Below are 27,989 nucleotides of genomic sequence, written 5' to 3'. Positions count from 1 at the left end.
GCACTGGTAACAACACATTTATTTATGCACCCTGCTGTGTGACCGGGAGGTGTTTTTCACTTTCCAGTAATTAAATTAGGTTTTAACAATTAAAATTCCAGATAAACTACTGTAATTTATTGTTGCTCATGACCATAAGTAAACAGACATGGCACAACATAAAGGAATTTTAAACGCATCTAACTTTAGGTATAGCTTTGAATACGGAACAGTATCTACTTTGGCAATGGACCTAATGGATTACCAATATGCTTCTAAATCTCATGGTTCTCTTCAGACACAACAGGAAAAATTTCAGTTTTTGACGTTTGAATTTCAGAAATTTAACAAAGATTCTTAGGAAGCTGGAAAAGGCCATTACTTAAGCCTATTATATTTATCACAAATATAAATGTATTGCTATTAAAAATAAACTTATGGTAGGCAGCAGTCAACTAATTGCTAATCTCATTTTGTAGATTATATAGTATTTCTTGAAAATAATTCACCTCAAGATGGCAGGCTACAGAGCTTTTTGAAGTAGTTCTTGCTAACCTTTTAAGACTAGTGAAAGAAATTCAGATCCCAAGCCAAATCACTGCATGTATTGGATTTTACATTAGGAACAGCCATTTTTCAAGAGACTGCATCGTACAAGGCAGAATGCCTTTATTCCTGGTTTCAAATTTTACAACGTATGATTATTCTGAAGGAGGTTTGGTAAGTGTTAACAAATGGGTACTCATTGCTAGAGCAGTATATTAAGAATGTGCTGATCACCAAGTATGAGATTTTAAATTAAAATTATATACTGTTGAAAATAAGACAAGATAGGGAGTTCCTAGATCCTAGAAAATATTATGGCTAAGGAAATAGAGAACTCAAAAGAGGAATCTACCTCCAAGAAACTACTTCGGTATAGTAAAATAGAATTAAGTGCCCTGTCTCAGGAAACAGTTATTAATAAGGAACAACTGGGACATCACACATCATTTCTTTGGAGATTAAAGTGCAGGCTATGAAATGGCATATAAAATAATGCATAAAATAGTGCAATCTTAAGGTGCCATTATTTTTATTACACATAGCCTATGTTCATATGTCCATTTTCTCTCAAAAATCCAGCTGTAGTGACACCTTTTAGCTTATTTATTTAGGCATTACTTATACTCTGTCTTACCCACCTTAGGGGCTACATAGAATATTTTAACAAGTAGAATAATAGCGCATATATCTTGAAACTACTAAATAGAGATTAAGGCAAGCCCCTGTAAAGTTCAGTACTCCAAAAACATGTTACACCAAAAAAAAAAAAAAAATTTGCTTCCAAAACCAGTGGCTTTAGACCTGATGGCACCCCAAGTTTTTAAAACAGTATAATTACTGATTACTCTGATTACATCTGTGTTTGCCCTTATTTCCAGGCTCTGTACATCAAAAGAGGAGCTTAAAAAACAACAGGTTCTATATCCTCATGTTCTGAAATAATACACAGTTCAGAATACGTGAAAACCAAGTCAAGTCCACGTGGGAAACAAGCAGAGACTCCTGTGGGGCGCGAGGGGGCGGCAGTCCTTTCCATTTTTCATCCGCCCTTCCACATTTCATCTGTCTGTAGTGTTGTGATCAGTTTGCAAATGGGACAACTTTAAGTATCCTCTGAAAGACTAATCAAGGAAGATGATGGGAATACTCTATGAAATGTCCTAACATTTAACATATTAACATACAGTATTTAAATTACTGACCTACAATCCAGAGCAGGATAGTTCTCTCTCGGGTTGCTAACTTACAATTTTCCTGTAACATATGTCAGTTTTAGGTGATGGAAATATTTTGTGATTTGTTGACACTTAAAAATCATTATACTACCCAAATGCAAGTATAACAGCTATCAAACTGGCCAAGGCAATATCCTAACATATTTTAGCTAGTTAAGACTTAAAACAACTGTAGTGCTTTATTTCCTACTGTTATGCCACATTCACCCATTAACAAGTGCAACTCATTAAATTTATGGGCAGATGATTACAAGTATATATGGTAGAAATTTGGATTTTGAAACAGAAAATCTATCTTTTAAAAGTGTGAATGTTTATTATGGAAGCCAAATATTCATGTTAACTAAGACTGTAGATACGTTTAGGGTTATCTAGCTGGAGTTTAAAAAGAAACCCAGGAAACTTTAAATAATTCATTAACATTATTAAAAAAGATCATCTGAGGTCATATCCCTTTGATGCATAAAGATCATACTTTATAAACCTGTAAACATGTACTTTGTTACTTAAAAACATCTTCGTATTACCAGGAAAGCAGACTATTAAAGGCCATGAGTAAGTATTCCAGTAGGCCTCCTCCAAAGTTGTGATAATATGGCTAAATCCTATGACTAAACAAATGAGACCTGCTGAGAAAATGAGTTCCAGACAGGGACTTTTATGGATGATCTTGGCTGACAAATGTTTTTTGGAAATTGTTTATTTTAAAATTACCTTCCCAACAAACCATGAAAACACTTGGACGTTATTTTATGTTTCATTGAAAACATAACTACATTGTGAATGGAGTTTTAATGTTAGACAAAGAACTGATCAAAATCTAAGGACACTATTATGTAAGGACAATATTAAAAATGGATAAGAAGTTTCATTTGGTGAAGTTAATCTCAAGGATGCATAACCATATCATGTTGGACGGATTAAAAAAAGGTAGTGACCTTGTGCTTTTCTTCAACTAAGGTACTTACCAAAACCTTAGGTTTTATACAGGTGTCAAACTCCCACCTGGAAAGGGATAGTATTCTATATTACACCTAAGTTTACCTTAAATAACTGAAGCCCAAGGCAACAGTTGTTTAACTTAACAGTCAAATAATGACTACATAATTTAGTACATTAAAATAAAACTAGACAGTAATAGTTGACTGTTCCAAAAAATACACAACTGGGGAGAATAATCACTGTACAGGTGTTAAAGTGACCACTCAGAAGGTTGACAGTGCAAGACATGCTTTTCCAGTTACAAGCTCAAAACAGGAGTGCAAACAAAATTAAAGCTTTTGTTCAAAGTTGAAGGATAAGGAAAGCCTGAAATTAATGTTAAAAAGCTTCCCTCAGGTCACCCCCCAGAAATGAAACAATCAAAATGCTTTTTCATAGTACAATTTTCTTCAATGAACTGTTTTTCAATGGCAAAACAACTGCATCCCATAAGTTGGGTTCCCTACTCATACCACTGGTCATGGCCACAATGGATCAATGAGCATACACAGTGGCGAGTCAGGAATAGTAATAGTTACCAGAGGTCTGATATCAACATAAAGAATTTGGGGTTCTGTCTTAGCCAGTGTACCTGAACCCTACAGAGAACAGCTAAAGCAGCGGGCTTTAATACTCTCTTATCCTGTAAAACCGGAGGACAAATGGACATACAAATACCACTCCCCCTCACCCACCAAAGCAAGCTGTTACGGTGGAAGATGTTAAGTGCTTAAATGAACTAAGACACTGCTCTAAAAAGTGGAGAAGTATAGAGGTTCAAGATCAATACCAGTGCAAGAGCTTTTGTAAGTGAATTGACTAGGCAATGCATGCATGCATCCATGCAAATGTAGGTCATGGCCCCAAAAGAGAACTGAAAACATGTATATAACAACTGGGTAAGTCCCTTGCCAGTAGTTTATAAAAATATATAGTCAATACTGTAGAGGCCCCTTCTACAGTCAATACTATGGAAGTCCATTTTAGTTACCCATTACTTCAATACCAAAAAGCATTTACTACTTTTCAGACATTCCAGACAAAGGTCACTTATAACAAAAAGTCAACTTTTTTTTTTTTTAAAAACAAGATACTGTCCATTTAAAAAGTAGGTCTTCTCTTTCAAGTGAACAGGACATTTTCTGTATTAAACTTAGTTTCTAGTCTGTCAAGACTGGTTTAAGATCCTTATGTAATGTGCATATATGCAGAAACTAATTTGCTTTAAACATTATCTGCACACAAAAAAAGGTTAACTTCTCAAAACATGATAGAATAGGTCTGGTTAGTACAAATCTATTGCAAAGTAAAAAGATTCTGTGCATCAGTTCAACGAGGAGAAGCAGGAAAAAAAAAAAGTCCCAACCATGAGAGTTCAAGTTGTGTTCTGAAAGCCTAGAGCTGAGGGACACCGTGTCGCGCCGTGTCCAGATACGCAGAACTGGTCAAGCTACAAAGCCAGGTCTTCCTCTGGCGCTAGAAGCACGTTCCGATTTACTTTCTATTCCGGAGACGTTTAGATTTCCTAAGAGAGTCTATGGCTTCTGCGGCCTTTTTTCGTTTCCGAGGAGACTCTTCGCTCTGCCCAGACCCTGAGGAGTTTCCCACTGCACTCTCCATTACTTCTCGCAATTTGCGCTCCAGCTCTGCCAACCGTGCGTTCTGTTCACCTATGATCTGGGTCTGCTCTAGCAGTTTCTGGTCCTGGTCTTGAAGTTGTTTCTGCTGTTCTTGCACTTTGGTGCGAAGCTCAGAAATTTCACGCCTGAGAACAGTCACTCCAGCACCATTTGTCTTAACCTGCTGCTGGAGTTTGGTAACCTCTTGTCTTGAAGGGTTTTGCTTGGAGAAGAGTTGCATTGTAGTCAAGGCTGCAGACGGTCCTGGAACTATGGAGAAATGGTTTAAAATGGTCAATCATTTCAATGGCTCACCACCAGTAATAATTAATGAGACTTCTTAATGTCCTCAGTAATATCACCTCTGCAGATTTCTTCTTTGCAATCTACTTGGTCTAATGAATTAATCAAATACTTTGTCTTAACTATAAATGAGTCTGAATTCTGATTTTCATGTTCATGTGGCAATATGTGGATTGCCAGCAAAAGCAAAGAGTGTCCAGGGGTGTTAACTTGGATTTAAAAATATTATAACACTTTTTTAGAACCTAGTTAAGAAAATATAAATGTAAAACTAGAGTAGAATTACTTTCTATCTTATCACACACAAGGAAACATAAATATCTGAGTCAGACGTACAGACCTATTAGGTTCATAAGTCAAATAACTGGGATACCACCAAAAAGGGTTACATCACACTCGATGACCAGGAAGAACTTCTGACATGATGTAGGAAGGCTTTGGAACTATTCTGTTTTAGGAATAACAATGTACCATGGGCATAAAAATCACTATTTTAAACTAATAACCTGCTTTTTTTTTAAACCCTATCTCTGAAGCTTTTCTAAAAGAACCATATGGATCCATCTGCACCCTAATGCTAATTTTCTCCTCATACATTTAAATAACCAGAATATTTTCCTTGACTGATACATTGTTCTTTCTCAGCTTACCTTTAGCCAACTAACAAGGCTCAGATCAGTTCTCACCTCTTGTGAAGTCTCAATCAGACCAGCCAACAATGATCTTATCTTCCTTAAGATTTTCTCTCTACTCATTTGGCATGTAAATGGACACTCCTTTAAACTATTCTCTTGCCTGCAATAATTTGAGTCATGATTATATCTTACCCTATGAAATAATCAGATTCTTGAGAGCAGATATCATGTATTACAATTCTTTTTAGTCTTCATAGGACACAGTATAGTGCTGTCCACATAATAGTACTCAATAAGTAATAGATATATTAATGCTGAGATGTCATAAGCTTTATTATTAAATTACAGACACCCACTCACTCTACTGAGTACTCCAGGGAGCTAACTAATCTGAATGAAACAAATGTTTTACTAAAAATTGCTCTAACAAATTTATGCCCAGTTAAAAATTGTGGGTATGTATAAAGATTCAGCCTTAAGATTGTTCTTCAGTGTGGTTCAAATACTGAAAAACCTGGAGACAAATGTGCATAACAACAGGGGATGAACTACGTAAGATATGGTCTGTAATCTAATCTGTCATTAGACTACAAAAATGATGCTGCAGATACACAGTTACAGACTCAGAAAAGTTCAAGATACACAGTTAAGTGGGAGAAAAAAAGGCAAGTTACAAACCTGTGTATGAACATGATTATAAACTGAAAGTATTATAAACAAAAGATACCTGGAGGAGAGCCCATGAGTCTTCCAGATACATCTGATCCTGGCAATTTCCTCTTTAGAATTGGAACAATCTTTTCATCAAAGTATTCCATAGCCATGGAGGAAATATCCCTTAACTCTTGAAGTACTTCATGAGCTCGCTGAGGGGCTCTGGTAGAATTGACATATCTCAACACACGATAAATCTCATCAATCACCTAAAATAATGAGCTCTCATTAGCACTTTATCTTTTTTAAAGAATATAGGTAAACAGGGAGTAAGGTAACTGCTTGTTTTGCAAATTCTACAGAGATCTACAGGTTGACTTAACTGATACACTGACCAATGGTAACATTACCACCTGTAACACCTGGCTTTGGGCTTGTTATAATACTATATGTTTCATATTTATATTTATTAAGCATCTTTACTGTTCTGGGGCTAAAAAAAATTACCTAATATTTATATATAACTACAAAATGGTCAATTACAAAATATACACTTATATACGTTAGCAGTAGTCCTTCATGTTACTAGTCTGTCACATTCTACTACAAAGAATCTGCTAGTGATAGGATATCAACCGATCCATAGTAGTGCTACATGTGTGTTGTAAGTAAGCAAAGTGCTGCAACACTCCAGTATTATTTGATGTCGTCCTAGGTGCTAGTACATTCCACCTACAGGTGCAAAGTAACCCTCAGCTCTCTGACCTAAAGCAGACCCTCTCTCTCTCTGTTGCTCAAGGTTTTGCACATTATGATCTCTTTTCTGTCATGTTCTCCCTGCATATCTCCCCTACCTTCTCCAGCCCCAAATTTCTAATTCACACTTGAGGTCTCAATAACACTTTCTCAGAGTAAGTAGTCTTTTCTGAACCCTTTTTAAGTATGTTAACACCTTCATCAAATCTTTTATTTTTTCTTCAGAATACACATTACAAGGTTTAAGTACTACCTTTTTCTGTTAATTTCTTCTTCCCATAACACAGTAAGCTCAATGAGAGAAGAGACCATACCTAGTTTCCACTGTCAGATCCCCAGAGCCTAGCAGTATCTGGCATATAGCAGACACCCTAATCAACGTACATTAAATGAGTGATAAAGATGGTCAAATAACATAAACTGCCTAATACTGACACATCTAAATAAAACTGGTTAGGGACAAGCCACAAGGTTAAAGTCAATACAAGAATATGATTTTTAGAGGCTAGATTTTGTTTTGAATGGTCATTGTTAACAAAATTTTTACTGAGAGAATAAATGGACCTAATAAGTTTATGTACATAAATACTGGTAGACAGAAGAATATTTACAGTATGTTTGACCTAGACTAGAAATGACTGCTACAATGACTCAAGCATGAATAAGACCTACATCTTAACCTGTGCAAGATGACTTAGTGAAAGACCCATACACAGCAAAGACTAGTTCAAACTGAGTAAGTTCAATGTACAAGCAAAGCGTTGTGTGAAAAAGGAAGCAGACAGGGATAAGATTTGTTTGATGATTGAGTAGGCCTAATGAAGGACTTGGCAATGAGAAATAAGCAGAATTTCAACGAGAAGAGAAGTCTGAACAGAAGGAGGGTGTACATGACTGAAGGAGGAGTGCTGCAGTGAGGAGGTGGCTAGGGAATCAAAATGTATGTAGTGTTATTAGTACCACGGGCTTCCCTGGTAGCTCAGTCGGTAAAGAATTTGCCCAAAATGCGAGAGACTGGGGTTCGATCCCTGGGCTGGGAAGATTCCCTGGAGAAGGAAATAACAAACCACTCTATTATTCTTGCCAGGAGAATCCCATGCACAGAGGAGCCTGGCAGGCTACAGTCCATGGGGTCGCAAAGAGTGAGACACGACTGAGCAACTAACACTTTATTACATACCATGCATTTATTCTAGGTTTTTAAAATAAATTTATTATGTAGTGAATCCTCTTCCATAACCCTGATTCTTCAGAATTAATTTCATATCAAAATATTGCATAGGGATTACTAATACTAAATGACATCTGTAAGGCAAAATGTGAAAAATTCTTATCTACCGTATTCAGCCTTCTAAATACAGTGTGAAAACAAGGTGTATCTCTTTCCCTTTGCCCAAGTGTTCTATTAGGAAATTTAATGTTTTTAAATCTTACTACATAGAGGTTATTTTAATTAAGGGGACTCATCCAATCCATGTTTTCAATAAAATTAAAAACATTTTCTTTCCTGTGTCCAAAAGTTATAAGCAAAGGACAAGGTGAAGAAAAAGACAGCATGTTAGAACCAAACCACTTCTGGCATTCAGAGTCATCAGTGGCTGAAATGGTTGTAGAGATACATGTTAAGAAAAGCACAGTATTTACCTGATTTTTTAAATATTTCATTTTCTCAATAGGTTTAATCACTTTCTGAAAATTACTTTAGCAACCAGAATGTAATGGTTTGAGTCTTGTATCCAGTGTAAAGACCACAGGTCTTAGGCAGGTCACTGAAACTCTTTAATGGCTCTTTATACACTTTTCAAGTAATATGCCACTGCTGAATACTAGAGATAATTAATACTTATGAAAAATATTTTTAAGTTTTAAGAAAGAATGGTAAGAAACCAAATGTGAACAACTATCACATTCCCAGCACATATAGTTTACTCTATCATGCTTATGTTTAAATTGGCAGAGTAATAAATGACATACTATGAACATCATTTAAGGCTTTCAACTATTATAGATGAGAGAATTTCTATCTTATTTTAATCTCCTGTTTAGCAAACAAAGTAGTGCAAGTGAGTGAAAGTCGCTCAGTTGTGTCCAACTCTTTGGGACTCCATGGACTATATAAAGTCCATGGAATTCTCTAGGTCAGAATACTGGAGTGAGTAGCTTCATGGGATCTTCCCATCCCAGGGACTGAACCCAGGTCTCCCGCGTTGCAGGAAGATTCTTTAGCAGCTGAGCCACCAGGGAAGCCCAAGAATACTGGAGTGGGTAGCCTATCCTTTCTCTAGCAGGTCTTCCCGACACAGGAATCAAACCGGGGTCTCCTGCATTGCAGGCAGATTCTTTACCAGCTGAGCTACCACAGATGCCCTTAGCAAACAAAGCTCCCATTAGAATATTGAACCTTGTATGTTCTCATTTTCTGTTTCTTTTTGTTCCACTTGCTGATGTGCTCAGCCATGGCTGATTCTTTGTGACCCCATGAACTATAGCCCATCAGGTTCCTCTGTCCATGGAATTTTCCAGGCAAGAATACTGGAGTGGTTGCCATTTCCTTCTCTTTGCTCCACTTGAGATTTCCTTAATTTTCCTCTCATTTATTTTTTCTTCCATATTTGTGAGTAATTCTTTATATGGCATGTGTTTGTCTTTATTTTTCTGATTAATATTTCTCTTAGACCATTAGTCACAGTTTGTTCAAGTTTTATATCCTTGTATTGCTTTCTCAAAGGTCTTTTGTTCTCCATTTGTTTTACTTTGCGTTTCTTATTAGCCTGGTGATTCTCTACTCCTTGCTTATATTTAAAAATGCAGCACATAAAAAGCTGATCAGATCTAGTTAGCCAAACTGGTGGTAAAGGTGGAGTTTAGGGGTGTAAGAACAGGGACCTAAAAAATTCAATGAAAATAGATTAATTTTTTTTTCATTTTAAAGGTTCAATGACTGCATGTATTTCCTTGAGGACCAGCAAAATGAAAGGAGGAAATGCTTCTAAGCCAGAATTATTTTTAAGAATGTCTTCACACTAAAACCAATTTTAAAAGAAACAAAAATACAACATTCTGGAAACATTAGATAAACTGAAGGATATTTATTCCTCAAAATAACTTCAAAAACTTGAAGCCCAAGAAACACAAAGTGTAGGGAATTATTCCACATTAAAGAGAACTAACAAATTCATGTGTGATCCTAGATTGGATTCTGGACTCAGAAATAAGAAGAGCTAGGAAAACTATTATTGGGATAAGAAATGAAATTTGAATAGGACTGCTGATCAGTGTATTGGATCAATGTTAAATTCCCTGAGCTTGTTATCTGTACTGTGGTTAAGCAAGAAAATGTCCTAGTTCTTAGGGAATACACTGAAATATTTCAGAATAACGGTCACAGTATCTCCAACTTTTCTTCAAACGGTTCAGAAAAATAAAACACATATGCAGAGAGAGAACAAAAGCAAATGAGACAAAAGGTAAATAACTGCTGATCTGGATAAAAGAAATATGGGAATTCCTTGTCATATTTTTTGCAATTTTTGTGTAAATATGAAATTGCATCAAAAGAAAGCTACCCCTCAAAAAAAGAATAAAGAATGACCATCACCAGTTCCCTCCCCCCACCGAAAACAGTATTAAAAACAAACCAGCAATACAAAATCTACAGATTTTTAAGTTCCTTCAGGGAAATCTAGCTTCATGACAATCATTTATACCATGAAAGCACTGACTTTTGGAGACCACTGTATTTCAATAAGCACAAAAGATTTACTGGGGTTGTTAGTAACAATGAAGTAAACAAATTATCCATGTCTTTTTTCATTATTGTATCTCCTAGAATGGTTAGTTGGCCTCTGCTCCATGTGGTTTTCAGTTTGTGTGAACTGCTAATAATGATCAAGAACTTACTGTAAAAATTTGACTTCTGTATGTCAGTCAGAAGATTTGAGAAATATATATAGGAATAAGCCAAGAATCTATACTTGATTCTGAGAAAAGATGAATGGAACATCAATATAGTGGCCAGAGTCTGCAACTATGGCCCTAACTGACCTGTGCCTATTTCTGTAAATAAGGTTTTTATTAGAACATGAGCACACCCATTCATTTACCACATGTAGAATCATGGCTGTTTCTCAGTTGAGAAACAGACCATGACATGACACAGACCACACGGTCCACAAAGTCAAAAATATTTATTATCTGGCCCTTTACAGAAAAGTTTGCTGATCCTTCCCAGAGCTCATAGTGGCAAACTCCCAACCAGTCTGAATTCTTTAGACAGACCTTTAAATGCCTTTGTTGTTAGTACTGTATCCTTGTCAAGAGACTCCATTTTAAACGCCTCCCATGAATAAGCCTTAGATTTTCACTGGGTAGAAGGGCAATGATTTAGCTTGTTTGGAGTTGGAGAGGGGACCTACAGATTTAAATCATTCCTAAATACAGATTCTCAACCAATCTTTTTGTTTTAGCCCCATTTTCAGAAGTGTTTTCAACTCTAGAATTTTTTAGAGGTTCAGCTGTGCATACTACATTGACTCCCAGCTTCCCCCACTGACAGGTTAGGAATTAACTTCCTCAGTTCTTCTAAGTCAGTTATCATTTGTTCATCTACTGTCCAACTTCTAAAATTCTGCTGCTACTGTCTACTCTCTTGACCTCCTTTTCATGGGGCTTTATCTTTTCTTCCTTTTAAAAATTACATCATTTACTTTACTGAGTCAAGTATGGGGAGGAGTTAAGAGGTAAACATACATTTAATCTTCTATCTTCATCCTACCATTTAATTTTACAAACGAATTTGATTGTTCTTTCAGAGAATAATTTAAAAAAAATTTTTCCCCCATCTGTTAGTTTAAAAGTCCAAAATTCTGGTATATATCAGGCAATCTAATTTAAATGAATGTTGCTATTACCCAGATTCACGTAAGTAACTTGTAAAAACTAATTTGTGAAATGAACCCAGGAGCAAGATGCTGGGGAAACCAAGAATAAACTACTATAGAAATCATATACCAAATCAAGATTATACACTAAACTGAAAGAAAAGTATTTCATAGAATATCTTCATTTACAGATGTGAAATTTAATGCCATATCCTTATGTTCTGAAGACAGAATATGAAAGTTTAAGGATGAGAAAGTTCAAAAAAGAACAATGATAAAACAACTCAAATGTTGCAAACTATGTTAAGTTAGCAGTTTAGACTTAGCCTAAGTAAGCTAAAAAGTACCAGCTACATAAAAATAAAAAGTATTAATCTAAGTATACAGTGTTTAGGCAAAATATAAGCTATGAAGATGGCAGAATAAACCAAAGTGATAATCAAAACAAAAATTATTTGTTTTTCCAGTTCAGACTTGCAGGAGAAAAATAAATTAGAATAAGATCTTGTGAAGAAATGGGTAATATTAAGGAAAAATGGAAGACTTTTCCACTGCAGGTAAGGTAAAGGTCTCAGGTAAGGAGCAAATGCCCAAGGGATACACATACGCTTCAAAACTGAAAACGTCCTCCGCTGCTACCACCTCCGTTAGTACTGGAGTTAAAAGAGAAAACAAGTGGTTTCCAAAAAATAGCAAGACTCAGCTGAATTTAACCTCATTTGTTTAAACAGTAAATAGCATCATTTCAATCACATGATCTTGATCAACTAGAACAACAGACAGACAACTTCTGTAAAGGCTGGTACTAAAATATCTTTGGCTTTGCAGGCCATATGGACTTTGCTGCCAACTATTCAGCTCTCATTAACAATAACTGGTTGAACTGTCTCTTGAGGTTATGAAACATAGAGAGGTGTCTTAAATATTCATAATCTTAACATTTTGAGATACGCAATAAAAACTATGAGGCTAACTACAGGAGACAACCTATTTTAGTTCAGTGAACATCACTGAATTAAGACCTATGAATTAGACCTGGATAAAATCTGGCCTAAGAATTAGAATCTAAAGTTTCTAACTGGTCACCTTTTTATAGAAAAGCATCAGTAGCTAATATGAGGAAAGTGAGCCATACCAAAGAATACTTTAAATAAGAATACTTTAAATAAGAAACAGGACTCCTCTGCCTCCCAACAAACATTATAGAATATTGAAAATGAAGAAAATAATAAAATATTGCCAATGTTAATTATCAATGGAAATAACAAAAAGAGAGCATTCAAATTTTACTAAGTATTAATTAGTTCCAACCATGTTAAGGGAACCTTTTGCCAGTAGCAGCTAAGTAGCAAAATGATCTTTAATTCTATCTCCATCTCTTCCACATAAAAAGATACTGAAGTTATTTCATTCTGAATTTACACTCAATTCAAGAAGCAAGGTATCAGTGAAGGTATGAGCAGCATGTTGAATTCTGGGTCCTTTATTAACTTAGTCACAGTAAATACACCACAATAAACATTTCTGTGTAAAACAGCACTATTACTTAGCCCAGAGTATACTGCTATACAGTAATTATCTATTCTTGTCGAATCTGGAAGTTTTTAAGTTGTTTTCATGAAACATTTCTCAAACAAAACAAAACCAGCTTGTCTCTCCCAACTCCCCTCCCTAAAATGGTAACAATCTTGAAGGCAGAGACAATACCTATTCTTGCTCATTGCTGTATCTCTGGCATCTTTACAAAAAGTAAAAGCTTAAAAATTTTTCTTTGCGTATGAACCCTTAAAAAACTTTCCTGAAGAACTGTAGGGCTTTTATAGCAGATTTCATAATCATAAGTTTAAGTATATAGATCACATAAATGATATATATTTATATAAGTTATTGCACAGAAGCTAAACAAATCCATTCCAAGAAACCCACTCAAAGTAGCAGCAATGGGACTTCCCTAGCAATTAAGGAAGACTGCACTCCCATAGCAGGGGGCATGGGCTCGGTCCCTGCTCAGTGAACTAAGATCCCACGTGCCTCATGTGCTGGCCAAAATTTAAAAAAAAAAAAAAAAAAGTCAAAAGCCCACAATTATCTATACAACTTACCCTTTAATATTGTGACTACTGAATTCACAGATGACCAAAGAAGTAGGAGTGATTCTGTCATTTAAAAAAATCACTCTGTAACTTCATAGTAATTTAAAGTTTAAACAGTCCAATCCAGCTGTTACTAAGTAAGCAATTCTATTTTACCTTTCCTGGTATGAAGCAACAGAGATTGGAGTCCACATACTTCATGAAAGTCATATTTAATAATGACAGCCTTGTTTCAACAGCAGCGAGGATGTCTGCATGCCGAGCTAATGAATGGTTTCTCCTTTCTGACTCTCTCCTATCAAAAAAAAAAAAAAAAGCAACCATTAAAAGAAGTACTGTGGACTAAAATGCTAACCAAACAAAATACCTTAATGTAAGCCTAACATTTACAGGTTAATTTAGAAATCTACAACTGGGTCATAATTTAACACAATGATAAATGAATCACTATGTTTAGAAATCCTTGCTAAGGATCAATCAAATATTTATTGATAAAACATTTGAAAAAAATTATTTTTTTGTGTTTTGCCCTTTGACTATATGGATTCCTTAGTGGCTCAGTTGGTAAAGAATCTGCCTGCAATGCAGGACACTTGGGTTCGATACCTGGGTTGGGAAAATTCCCTGGAGAAGGAAATGGCAACCCACTCCAGTACTCTTGCCTGGAGAACTCCATGGAGAAGCTGGGCAGGCTGCAGTCCACGGGATTGCAAAGAGTTGGACACTACTGTGCAACTAACTTTTACTTTCACTTGGGTATATCAAGCTCAAGCCTAATGGCTATTAGAATCAGAGAAATGAGATAAATGAAAGAAGTATACATGGACATAAGGACAAGAGACCATGTATTTTTGCTCCAAGATCACCTCATTTTAACTTTTCAAAAGTTTTGAGACATAATTCACATATAATTCACTTTTCAAGGGTACCATTTAGTCATTTTTAGTATATTCACACTTGTGTACCCATCACTACCATCTCATTGCAGAACATTTTCATCATCATAAAAAGAAAGCCTGTAACCATTATTAACTACTCTCATTATCCAGCCCTTGGCAACAACTAATGTACCGTTTCTATTGATTTGCCTATTCGGGACACTTCAGATAACTGGAATCATAACAGTACGTGTTTTGGGTCTATCTTCTTTCACTTGGCATGTTTTCAAGGTTTATCCATGTAGAAGGATGCCTCAGAGTTCTTCATTCCTTTTCATTGCTGAATATTATTCTATGGACATTCCATAATTTTGATTATCCATTCATCTGTTGCTGGACTCCTGGGTTGTTTCCCCTTTCTGGCTATGATGAATAATGCTGCTGTGAGTATCCGTGTACTTTGTGTAGACATAGCTTCATTTCTCCTGAGTATATACAGCAGTGAAGTGCGGTATACAGCAGTATATGCATATAAGCAGCATATGCCTGCTGCATCATTTGGTAACTCTGTATTTCATTTTTTGATAAAGTGTTTTGTAAAGTGGCTGCAACATTTCATTATCCCACCAGTAATATGTCAAAGTTCCAATTTGTCCATCTCCCTCCCAACTTTTGTCCTTTTAAATTTTAGCCATCCATCCTGGTGGGTATTCACTGGTATCCCATAGTATTTTGATTTGCAATGCCCTGATGACTAATGATGTTTGGCCTTTAGTACATCTTCTTTGGAGAAATTTCTGTCAAATTCTTTGCCCATTTTCAAATTGGGGTTATTACCTTTTTATTGTTTATGCCTTAAAAAAATATTTTGGTTACACCAGGAAAATGTGGGATCTTAATTCCTGGACCAGGGGTGGAACCTGTGCCCCTTGCATTCGAAGTGTGGAATCTTAACCACTGGCCACCAGGGAAGTCCCCCTTTTTATTGTTGAGTAGTAAGAGTTCCTACTATAATCTGGATACAAGTCCTATAACAGATACACGGGCTGCAGATGTCTTGTCCCATTCTGTGGCTGTCTTTTTATTTTCTGGATGGTGTCCTTGGAGGCACAGACATTTTAAATTTTGATGAATTCTAGTTTGTCTACCTTTTTCTTTTGTTACTTGTCCTTTTAGTGTTGTATCTAAAGAACCTAATCCAAGTTAATAAAGGTTTATGACTGTTTTCTTCTCAAGGTTTTATAATATAGCACTGACATTCACACTTAAGTCTGTGGTTAATTTTCAGCTAATTTTTGTATATGGTTTGAGGAACATCTTCAACTTCATTCTTTTGTCCCAGCATCATTTGTTGAAAACACTATTCCTTCCTCATTGAATTTTCCTGGCATTTTTGTTGAAAATCAATTGACAAAAAATGTAAAGGTCGACTTTCCGGACTCTTTTCCATTGATCTGTATGTCTATTTTTATGTTAGCACCAGACTGATTATTGTGGCTAAAACTTTGAAACTGGGAAATGGTAGTTTTCCAACTGTTCTTTTTCAAGATTGTTTTGATTATTCTGAGTTTTTTGCATTTCCATAGGAATTACAGGATCAGTCTGTCAATTTCTATAAAAAGACAGCTAGGATTCTGATAGGGGTTGCTCTGTGTGCTAAGCTGCTTCAGTCACATCTGGCTCTTTGCAACCCCACTGTAGCCTGCCAAGCTCCTCTGTCCATGGGACTCTCCAGGCAAGAATACTGGAGTGGGTTGCCATGCCCTTCTCCAGGTGACCTTCCCGAACCAGGGATCACACCTGTATCTCTTATGTCTCCTGTATTGGTATCCAGGTTCTTTACCACTAGTGCCACCTGGGAAGCCCAGGGGTTGCACTGAATATATATATATATCAATTTGGGGAATAGTGCCATTTTAATGGGCTTCCCAGATGACTCGGTGGGTAAAAAATTTGCAGTGAAGGAGACACAGGAGATGCAGATTCAATCCCTGGCCATCTTAAAATGAAATCTTCCAATCCATGATCACAGAATGCCTTTCCGTTTATTTAAGCCTTTAATGTCTTTTAACAGTGCTTTCTGGTTTTTAATAAACAAGTTTTGTACTTCTTTTGTTATATATATATATATTACTATCAATGCTACTGTAAATGGAATTGTCTCCATTTTTGGATTGTTTATCGCTAGTGCATAGCATTATACAATTGATTTTTGTATACTAGTCTTTTATCTAGTATCCTTGCTGAACTTGTTTTTAGCTCTGATAACTAATCAGTGTATTTTATATATAATATCATGTGTATACAAGATGATGTTATCTGTGAATAGAATTTTATTTCTTCCTTTCAATCTGGATGCCTTTAATTTCATTTTCTTGCCTAAATGCCCTGGCTCAAACTAAAATGTTGAACAGATATGGCCAGTGTGAACAAACCATAGTAAAATCATTTCTTGTGATCTGTGTATAGTTTGCTACAAAAACTTGGAAACCATTTAACATGTAAACCCTTACTTAGATTAAAACATAATAATAATAATCAAGAAACAAATAAAATCCCCAGTTGTGGAATTACTGCCACTGCTAACCATAACATACCTTGGGAGTTGTGCTTTAACTTGTTTCTGACATAGATTATGGTACCTTTCCACCTTTAGAAATCCCTGATTCAACATTCTCTGGCAGACCAAGTCCATTCTTTTACAAACCTATGGGAAGACAGAATGAGAAAGAATTTTAAAAGTAAAAACTTCAGAAAATGTCTGTGGTAACCTAAATATAGAGGAAATCTAAAAAGGGGATATATACGTATATATACAACTAATTCACTTTGCTGTGCAGCAGAAACTAATACAACATTGTTAAGCAACTATACTCCAATAAAAATTAATAAAGGGACTTCCCTGGTAATCCAGTTGTTAAGACTCCATCCATGCTTCCAATGTAAGGTGTGTGGGTACAACCCTTGGTCAAGGAACTAAGATCTCAGATGCTGTATGGTGCAGCCAAAAAAGTATATAAAAATTAATTAAAAACAAATTGATAACAATTAACTTAGACTCATTAACTGATGGTTCAAAGTTCTCTGTGCTAGAATCGTGCTCCAGTTTGCTATCTGAATCTTTAAATCGGTATATGTGAATTCCTCACTGTAACCTGCAATACTACATTTAAAAATTAATATTGTATGTAAGCAAGGAATAATTTACTCTTTTTTAAAAAAGGGAATATATATGTTTCCTTGTTTATTTATATATTTGACTTTTTCTTGGTTGTGCGACATGGCTTGCAGGATCTTAGTTCCCTGACCAGGGATCAAACGCGTGACTCATGCAGTGGAAGCTCAGAGCCCCACTTGATTCTTCACTTTAGGTATCTGTTGAAATGTTCTGAATGTATCCCCACTATTATGGTCAAAGTCTATAATTCTGAAGATCATTAAAACAAAATATGTGAAGGCTTTTAATGGTTTGAAACAAGAAAATTCTTCTCTGGCCAAAAATACATATTCAAACTTGAGTCTAACCTCTCACAAAGTTTTTATCATTACCAGAATGAAAGTTTTAAATCATTTCTTCTAGTGGCTTGGATGAAGTATGACAGTTTATAATGGCCAAAGCCTCTACTAGATGCTGTCATATCCTTCAAAATATTTTAACATGTATAGCAGACACTTAACTTTAAAAATGGTATCTTTATACAATAAAAGCATAGGATCTGAAGTCAGAACACCTAAATTTGAGTCCAGCCATTTTATGTCCTTGGGCAAGTCAGTTTCTTTTTGAAAGCCTGAATCAGACATCTGTAAAATATGGATAGTACCTCATACACAGGGATATCATTAGGATTAAAAGAAATAGACATTAAATTATGGTAAACTATAAATTGCTATATAAAAATTGTTTAAACAATTTTGTTAACAATTTTAACTTTACCACTAATTTGAAAACTTTGCTTTATATACTTAGCTCTTATATTTCTGAAATATCCCAGTATCTTTCTTATCTTAATGAAACCTACTACACAAAATATGTTTGTTGTTTGTTTCCTGAGTATTTTGCATTGACTCAGAGGTATCAACCTGGACCTCAATTCTCACTATATAGGTGTGGATGTTGAAAGCACAATGCTGAGATAAAACTGAGATAAATCTACATCAAGGCTAAGTCAATTAGGCAAGGGCTGTCTTAACGCTTCTTTCTATCTCTCACAGAACCCAAATACAAATGTTTGAAAAATACTTGCTAAAACCAAATACTGATGAAACTCAAAAGTAGCCTTCTCCTGAGATTATACAGACAAAAATTCCGGTAAACTGGGCTGAGCTGATAAAGGTTTTGATACCCTAATACTAAATACTAGCCATTCCCTACATAATAGTACGCCAGATGAAAGGTATGAAGGTAAACAGTTCTTTTCAATTTCAAAGTAGATGAAAACATAATAAAGTACTGATACTTTACTGATAAATCATATTTTAAAATACAGTGGAATCTATTTCTAGCTGAATAAGTTATAAACATTTGTTCAGTGTCTATATTGAAAAAATAATAAACCCAATATGTACTGATATAAATGTTTCTAAAACAAAATATTTAATGAGTACATCTACAAATCTCTTTAATTTAGTTTAGGTCTAGTAGTTTAATAGAAATAAGTGAATTTTCATATCTGCTTCTTTTGCATTAATCTACTGAGGTATTCTTACCTAAGAAAATTCTAGAAAACACAATATACAAGTGCACATTTCATTAGCTGTATGATGGTACCATCACATATCACAGAACTACTGGAAAACTCCACTGGACCTTTGTGAAAGAATGAGAGTAAAAAATGCAAACAATACCTTAGTACAGTAATGAAAATATTTTAGATTATATAGACTCCCTGAGTCTTGGGAATCCTTCTGGTAAACCTGGTCTGCATTTGAGAACCACATTGCCATAAACAATGGTACTGAACTTTGTGTGAGGAAAAAAGAAACTTTTATCATGTTATTGGAGGAAGAAAAAGAAAGTATGTCTTTGTGTGTGTGATGGGGGGATATAAAGCTGGCTAAATTCTAATCTGTCATAGGAGAAAGTCAGTTCAGTCACTCAGTTGTGTCTGAAAGTCAACAGACATTATCAAGTAGGAAAAAAAAAAAAAACCCACCCAAAGACTTCAAAATGAACTCTGAGGAATAAAAATTGGGGATTTCATTGTTGTTAAAACTATTTAATGTGAGGCATCCCCTAACACGACTTTGTAGAAAAATACTCTTTTGTTCTGTGGACTCTATAACCTCTCTGATAATTTCTGAGTTCAATAATGGAACTAAATCCACTGTGGTAATGATTTCCTAATTTTTTTTAAGTCAAATCATTATTCTGTACATCTTAAACTTATACAGTGCCATCTCTATAAAACTGAAAAAAAAATGTTTATTTACAAAGTAAAAAATTAAGTCAGGAGGCTCAATCATAAAGAATCCGCTTGCAATGCATCAGGCACATGAGCAGCAGGTTCAATCCCTGGGTTGGGAAGATTTCCTGGAGGAGGGCATGACAACCCACTCTCGTATTCTTGTTTGGAGGATCCCATGGACAGCGGAGCCTGGAAGGCTACAGTCCATAGTGCTGCACAGAGTAGGACATGACTGAAGTGACTTAGCACACAACACACTGCTGTAATAACTTCCAAGGTACGTTCTAAATTATTTCATTATTCTAAAACTTTGCTGCACTAAATCTAGCTAAATACTCAATTTAGAAATCTTTTAATGATCTAGAAATGCAATGGAATGAGTACTGACTCATATGAGCATACAATTGGCTGAGTAATTTGTGATAAATAAATAACCAGGTAAGGTCAACCAAGGAAGACTTAACGTGATCCTAGGCTTTAAAAGAAGAAAGGACAGGACTGCTAAGTTAATGCTGATGGGACAAAGGCACAAAGCCTGGAATGAATAAACCATTAGCAAACTACTTCCGAAGACAGATCAGATACGCAAGCAAGGCTGAGAAGAATAAAAGCTCCCATGTTTTGATCAGGAAAATCAGACAGTAATGAGAAATAAATTGAAAAGGAAAAAGAGCATCTATTTTGGGAGAGACCTGGTATTGGGACAGTTGACTGGTCATTTTCCATAAGCAACTATACTGTTACAACTAAAGATAAGGTTCTGGAGATCTCACACGAAGATAGCTGAAACCACCGCAGATGAATCCCAAATAAAGAGGTAAAAGACAAGAAAAAAGATTTATCTTTTTAGAGTCTTAACTGATCATTCTAATTAAAAGCTGGCAAAAAGATCAGAAAATATACATCTGAAACAAATACTGTAAATCAACCATACTTCAACTAAAAAAAATTAGAAAATAGGAGGTAACAAAAGCAAACTAGAATAGCACCACAAAAACCAAAAAGATCTGAAGCATTAGTTGATATTATAAGAACAGTATTTAATGTAATAGTCTTCCTTTCATAAATGTTTTATAAGCACTGACTGACCAATAAAATAAAAACAAAGACACCATAGAGCATATGAATTCAGAAGAAAGCAAAGTGACCTCTGAAAAAACAGAAATATATTAATTGTCCCCAAGGTGAGCAGTATAATTATAACTGCTATCAATGCATATTAACTTGCAAAACAAAATTACCTTATTTAAGTGTAGCTTGAAATTTGGGGTTACTTTATTTCCCAAGATTACAGAAAAGAAATATCATTTCCCCAATTAAAACAAAACAAAAATCCTAGCAGTTCGGCAATTTACTCAGGACAGAAAAATTCTAGAATCTAACATACAAAGATGATGACTATGTCAAAAACGATCAATGTATTTAGAGATTAGGAAAATACATACTATATAAACAAAAGGTAACTAATGGAATAAGTATACAATAGAGACATTTAACTTGCCCCTCTATTATTTGCTGTTCTAGTATGAAGAACAGATTTGTTTTGTTAATTATTTCAAGATTTAAAATGCCATGTTTATTTTTTTCTCAAATGAACTGAACAGTCAATACATGCGTGCTAAGTCGCTTCAGTCGTGTCCGACTCTTTGTGACCCCACGGACTGCAGCCCACCAGGCTCCTCTGTCCATGGGATTCTCCAGGCAAGAGTATTGGAGTGGGTTTGCCACGCCCTCCTCCAGCGGATCTTCCTGCCCAGGAATCAAAGCTGCGTCTCTTTTGTCTCCTGCATTGGCATGAGGGTTCTTCACCACCAGTGCCACCAGGAAAGCCAATAGTTTCCCCCAATTAATGAGGAAGCTATTATCAAAGATTAGGCTGCTTAGACCCTTGACCTGAAAGGGACAGACGACACCAGAATCTACCCTTTCTTTTTACAATGAGAAAACTGAGGCCTTAGGAACTTATATAACTTATTCAAGGTCATCCAATCATTAAGGGCAAAAAGTGAAATTAAGAATTTGGGTCTTCCAGCAAATAGTGATTAAAACACACACACACACACGTATCATTCTAATATGGACTTTAATATGGTTTACTCTCAGTTTCCTCATTTTTTCATACTGGCTACACATTTCAAGGGTTAGCAAAGTGCCTAGGATGGCACCTCAATAAAAACCAAGCTATGTTGGGGGCGGGGAGGGGAGGGAACAATCCAGGTCTTTTGATCTGTGTATTCCCTCCCCTAATTTTGTTTATTTATTTTTGGCTGTGCTAGGTTGCACCAGCTTTTCTCCAGTTGCAGCAAGCAGGGGCTACTATCTTGCTGGGGAGCATGGGCTTCAGGGTGCTTGGACTTCAGTAGGTGCAGTTCCTGGGCTCTAGAGCACAGGCTCAGTAGTTGTGGTGCAAGGGCTTAGCTGCTCCGAGGCATGTGGGATCTTTCTGGACTAGGGGTTGAACCTGTGTCTCCTGCACTAGCGGGCGGATTCTCTACCACTGAGCCACCAAGGAAGCCCTGATTTGTGTCTTGTTCAATTTAGTGACCAGTAGCTATGTAGACTGAAATGTTTATCCTAATTATTCTCAATTGATTAGGGTCTCTAACACTCTACTGCTATAGAAACTGTTGGCACGAGTCTAGAAAGCAGGACTTCAGTGGGTGGGGTGTTTTCGCCACACCACTAAAGTTTTGCGATGGAGCTAAACCAAGATCTTCCTATAATCCTCTCAATCAGACAAATCTTCTGTGCAGAATATTTGACAGCCATCTGGGCTGGATTCTTTAGAAAGTCATGAAAGAATGAAAACAGTGAAAAGGTGGGAGAAATGTTCCAGATTAAAGAGACTAATGCTTTATTAGATTTAAGAACCTTAACTACCTCCCCAACCCCTCTCCAAGCTATCAAAACACATTTTGGTGACAACTGAGAAACCTGAATATAAAATGTAATATTAAATACCTTGGAAGTGATGATATTGTGATTATATAGAAGTATTTTAGGGGTAAAATGTCATTGTACTTGCACCTTACTTTCCTATGGTGAATGAGCGTACAAGATAAAGTAAATGTGGCAAAAAGTTAATGACAGGTACATGCATGCTCAGCCATGTCCAACTCTATGTGATCCCATGGACAGAGGTGATAAAATCATTTAAAAAATGAACAATGAATGAGCCAGTCCTATACAACTTCCCATCTCTTTCACAAGAACACTTTAATCTTTTATGAGAAAAAATTCTATCTTCTTGGTATTGACCATTTAAGATATAATACTATATACAGAGACAGAGAGTTAATTCTCAATTGTCTGTTGGTAAAATTACAACAAATTAAAAATTCCCTGTGTGTCCCTCCTAAATATGCACTTGGAAAGAAAATATAAATTTAATGTTAGCCTGAATAAAACAATTAGGATAATTACATATCTTTTTTTTTTTTTCCTACTGGGAATGTTCTTCCATTTTTACTGACTGGATAAAAATTCATGACACTGAGGAAGCCTCTGCTGATTAACCTCAACACTCTTGTATTTCCTACTCTGCATTTGTTATCCTGATTCTTTGTAAATGTGCTCAAGGAAGGCGTGTACATTCTGTCTCAGTGATGATTTTGTAGACAGGGTTACTGATCAGACACCTTTGAGAATCTGCCGGAGTGAAGTATTCCCAAAATATAATTTCTTACCTATACTTAAGAACTTGTTAATAAAATAAATAACCTGATGATGACATAGTAGGGGAGAAAACCCCCAGCAGTATAGACAGTGTATTTTCTATAATACAGCGATACAAGCAATGGTTCTCAAACTGTGGTTGAAGGACCCTTGGGGTTCCCAAGATCCTTTCAAGAGTTTCTGAAGCTAAATCATTTTCATAAAACCAAGATATTATTTGCCATTTTCATGCTATTCTCTCACAAGACACAGCAGAACGTGTGTGGCAACATGACATGTGATGACAGCTAATGGAATTATGCACTGTGCATTCTTGTGTATTTTAGAATTTTCAAAGGTAAGCAAATTGGGTCCTCAACAACTTTTAAGAATGTAAAGGTGTCCTGAGACAAAATTGAGAACTACTGATATAGAGAAAGAGATATAAGGAAGACATCTTGCCTACTTAAAAAAAAAAAAAGGTAATACTTTCCCATTTTCCTTCATATTTTCTACCAGTCAACTCTCTCTACAACTGAACTTTTCAAACACATTTGAAGAAAAGATGTGAAAGGAACTATAAATGAGTAATAGACTTAACCAGCTAGAGTGCACCAGAGAAATATCCTGGGACAAAAACATAGATTTACATATTTTGCTGTCAAATGGAAAATTTCATTCCAGATAATTAGCATGACACTTGAATTGAACTTTTAATCAAATCTGTCCTGAACCACTAATAGGATTCCATTAAATTTACAGGAGCTCCACTAGAACCACAGAGGAAAAATCTATAGGATCTCTTTATAAAAGTGGCAGTCCACTGGGCTGCCAGGGAATTCCCTAAGACAACTTTTAAAAAGCCTTGCATACTTTTTTTTTTCAGTGAGAATTCTGTACTCACAAGTCAACGTTATATGTTCCAACTTGGCTGTGATGTGCTCTGCAACTAGGTGCAGGACCTTCCTTAACCTTTGCCACTTGTTTCAAAAACTCTCCTACCTGTGAAGGGGGCCTTATGTGACAGACTAATGCTGCATCAGCACAAATTTATGTGATTTACTGCAAAACAACTCAAAGTACACATTTTGTCATTTCAAAAAGTATCTTCATCCAAATAATTTTAAATATATTAGAGAAGTTAAATATTTAAAGAACTATTTTTATGTAACCAGGATTTCCAAGTTCCAGGTACATTTTGGGAGCAGTAGTCAACGGCAGAAAAAAAACAAAACAAAATCCAGTTCAATAAGGGATCTGGACATTCCTTTGGAAATAACCAGACTGGAGAGTCAAATTTCAATTATTCATGGCGAGAGGAAGCAAAGATAATTGGAAAATGTTATTTTAGCAACTTGGGGCGAACTGTACAAAGAAAATATAGAGCAGTAAGTACATGGACCCTGCACCTGTCCTCTAATTTAGGTGTGAACAATAGTTATGACTGAGGCCCTAATGTGTGTGCTAAGTCGTGTCCGACTCTTTGCTACCCTTTAGACTGTAGCCCGCCAGGCTCTTCTGTCCATGGGATTTTTTGGGCAAGAACACTGGAGTGGTTGCTATTTCCTCCTCCAGGAGATGGTCCATGACCCAGGGATTGAACCTGAGTCTCTTGTGTCTCCTGCATTGCAGGTGGATTCTGTACCACTGAGCCATCTGGGAAGCCCAAGGTTCCAACAGGGCAAGTAAGCTGAAGGAAGAAAAAAAGAAGCACCTGACAAATACATAAACCAGCTCATTAACTACTGAATGGTTGACATTTCGCTTTATGGAAACTAATTCTGTTCTTAATTAATATCACTCTTTTCTAAGTACACCCAACCTTAACTCTACTCAAAAATACACTTGACAATACAAAAAAACTATGTAATTTATATGCCAGTTAGCAGCATACACTCGGGTATTGATTTTCTCGCAAACAGTCTGTTAGGTACAAACGGTCACTTACATTAGGAAAGGCTTTACATACTACGCACTACCGCTAGACTGCCAATTTCACTAATGACCATAATTAAATTAATGCTGACACCTAGTGGCAAGAATCTTTCATGTTACTTGAATTGCACCTTATGACATATGAACCAAAGAATTTAAAACCAAAGACACTTCCAAATCGCCACAAAAGGTTACCCACTTAAATCTAAGAATTATCCATTAATCTCAAGTAAAGAAAGGACTAAGAAATAGTTCCTCATTACTAAAACAGAGAAAAAAACCATCTTTAAGAAGTAAAACTGGGAGCTGAATCTTTTTAGGGGGGTGGTAAGGGACTCCTTATGATAAAAATCTCTGAAACTACAAATTTGTATCTTTAAAATACTAGAATAGATAACTGCTTAAAAATAAGAATGCAGCTGAGTATTTCACTTGAAAGAGATGTCATTTACTAATAAACTGTGGGATGTGTTTTTAACTCTGTCCCCTAGGATAGGCTGGTTTTCTCCCCTTTAAGAATGTTTTTAATTTTTAAAGAAGTAAATTGACCAACAAATGAACACCACCCCACCCCACCCCCACACACAGTTTTTCTCAATACTTATAAAGAAGAAGGTGAACATTCCAAGCTTTACAAAGGCATTGTCTGGCTGAAAGGCTCAATTCAAATGTCATGTCCAATTTCCAGGCAACAGGAATGTATACCATGAATTCTGATCAAGTATCATTCTTTATCAAAAATCGAAGCAATAGTTAGGATTCTACAAGAAATTCTAGGATAACATGTTTTGGAAATTCAATCATTTAAGGGACAATCATTTTTAAATATTACTTTTCAAATGAATTTTTCTATCCTGCAGACTGGCATGGTTGATTGTGCTGTGTTGACAAGAAAATAAACGGTTCACCAGCTTGAATATTTAAGAGCCTCCTTTAAAAAATATGCTTGCATCTCAAAAATACAATTATAATCAATTTTAAATTGAAGGTGTAAATCTAAAATAGGGTTTATTGATTATTAAGAAAACGCTATACACAGCACATTCAGATATGTCTTTGTCCTCTTAAAAAACAACCCCGACCACATATTTAGCTTCTACACAGAAACGGTTTGTAATCATTTCAAAATGTCCACCTCCTTCAATTTCCTTCCCACTTAAAGATAAATTCACTGAGGAAGCAAAATAACTGACTGACTGAACTAAGACAGTCATTGAACCTTCAGTGAAGCCTCTGGGATGAAGAAAATCCCAAAGGCAAATTCATTTATTTTCATTAATCATGGACAGAATAACTGTGATTTTAAGGTATAAAACGTCTCCTAAAGCTGGCGGGTGGGCGTAAATCACTAGTTAGAAAATGAAATGCAGGAGAGGAAAAAACCTTCTCAAGGGGCAAGGTGCTTCAGGATGGGGTGGCAAGTGTCAGGGGTGAGGGAAAGCCCGATAGTCACTTCTCAGGATTGCCTTCATTGGTCAACCAAGGCGCTGGGGTTGAGGTTACCAAAACGACTTTGAATTCCTCCAAACCTCTACTGGCTTTTGGGAGGACTGACCGATCCTACTTTATCTTTTGCAACAAGGAAACTTGGGTGCTAGGGGGAACAATACGTTATTCTCACAGACAAACCAAACCTAGCCGGGATAATCTCGCCTACTTCGGAGTGCTCGCCTCCAACTCCAGCCTGGGGTTGGAAGGTGATACACAAAAGGCAGGTGGTGAGACCCCTCCGGCGTCCACGCTCAGGCCGGACAGAGGTTGGAAGCCCAGCTCTTGCTGCCCCCGCCCGTGGCCCCGCTTCCGGATCGGGGGCACAGAGCCCCCGAGCCCCACAGACCCTCAAAGCCAAGTTCCTGAAAGCAGTCGCCCCCACTCTCCAAGCAAGGGCGGAATCTGGACAAGCCCCGCGGGCCAGCCCCAAGAGAGACTTTGGGGCGGGAGGGGTGCGCTTGGTGCTTCAGCTGCAGCTGCAGCTCGCCAGGGGCTCCCTCCCCGGGGAACGCTCTTCCCTTTCGGGCCCTCCCCAGACCTCGGCTCTCGGAGAGGGCGGCAAGGGTCCCCAGGGGGCCTCACCAGACGGAGCTGGCTAATTTCGTCGTAGGACATAAAGCTGAGGATGTTCTCGATGGCTACGATGGGCAGCGCCACCAGCGTGTTGTTTTGAGGCAGCTGGTCCGGAGCCAGCGCCGGGGCTGGGGGCGCCTGGGACCCCGGCTGCGGGGGCTGGGGCGGGGGCGGTGGGGGCAGTCGCTGGGTAGAGGCGATGGCCGAAGGGGAGCCGCCGTCGCCGTGACCACCGCCTCCTTCCTCAGCCATCCGCTCCTCCGACGCTGCCGCCATCTTGGGGGTTTGATTCCTTCCCCCCTCTGCAAGTGGAACAGGGACACTTCCGGTGCGTCACTTCCTTCTCTTGAGCTGCCGGGAGGGGCACCTGGA

At 36.8% G+C, this 27,989-nt stretch overlaps 2 protein-coding genes across 2 annotated transcripts in view; one reads left to right on the top strand and one right to left on the bottom strand.

The window, feature by feature from the left end:
• NVL (nuclear VCP like) overlaps nt 1-13,838 on the top strand; it is a 179,037-nt gene extending 165,199 nt beyond the window's left edge. The window contains exon 24 of the mRNA XM_070768021.1: nt 12,056-13,838. Within this exon, the coding sequence (XP_070624122.1) occupies nt 12,056-12,084 (29 nt within the window). The 3' untranslated portion in view covers nt 12,085-13,838. The remainder of the gene's footprint in view (nt 1-12,055) is intronic.
• FBXO28 (F-box protein 28) lies at nt 2-27,929 on the bottom strand. Its single transcript, XM_019976462.2, has 5 exons — nt 27,627-27,929; nt 17,157-17,266; nt 13,838-13,976; nt 6,026-6,221; nt 2-4,630 (listed from the first exon to the last, which is right to left on the bottom strand). The coding sequence occupies exons 1-5, from the start codon at nt 27,891-27,893 to the stop codon at nt 4,236-4,238; spliced, it is 1,107 nt and encodes a 368-aa protein (XP_019832021.2). The 5' UTR covers nt 27,894-27,929; the 3' UTR covers nt 2-4,235.
• Between the last annotated feature and the right edge of the window lie 60 nt (nt 27,930-27,989).

Source organism: Bos indicus, chromosome 16, assembly GCF_029378745.1.
Source record: "Bos indicus isolate NIAB-ARS_2022 breed Sahiwal x Tharparkar chromosome 16, NIAB-ARS_B.indTharparkar_mat_pri_1.0, whole genome shotgun sequence".
Classification (NCBI taxonomy): domain Eukaryota; kingdom Metazoa; phylum Chordata; class Mammalia; order Artiodactyla; family Bovidae; genus Bos; species Bos indicus.
Note: the sequence above shows the minus strand (reverse complement) of the source record. Positions and strands in the feature narration are given on the sequence as shown.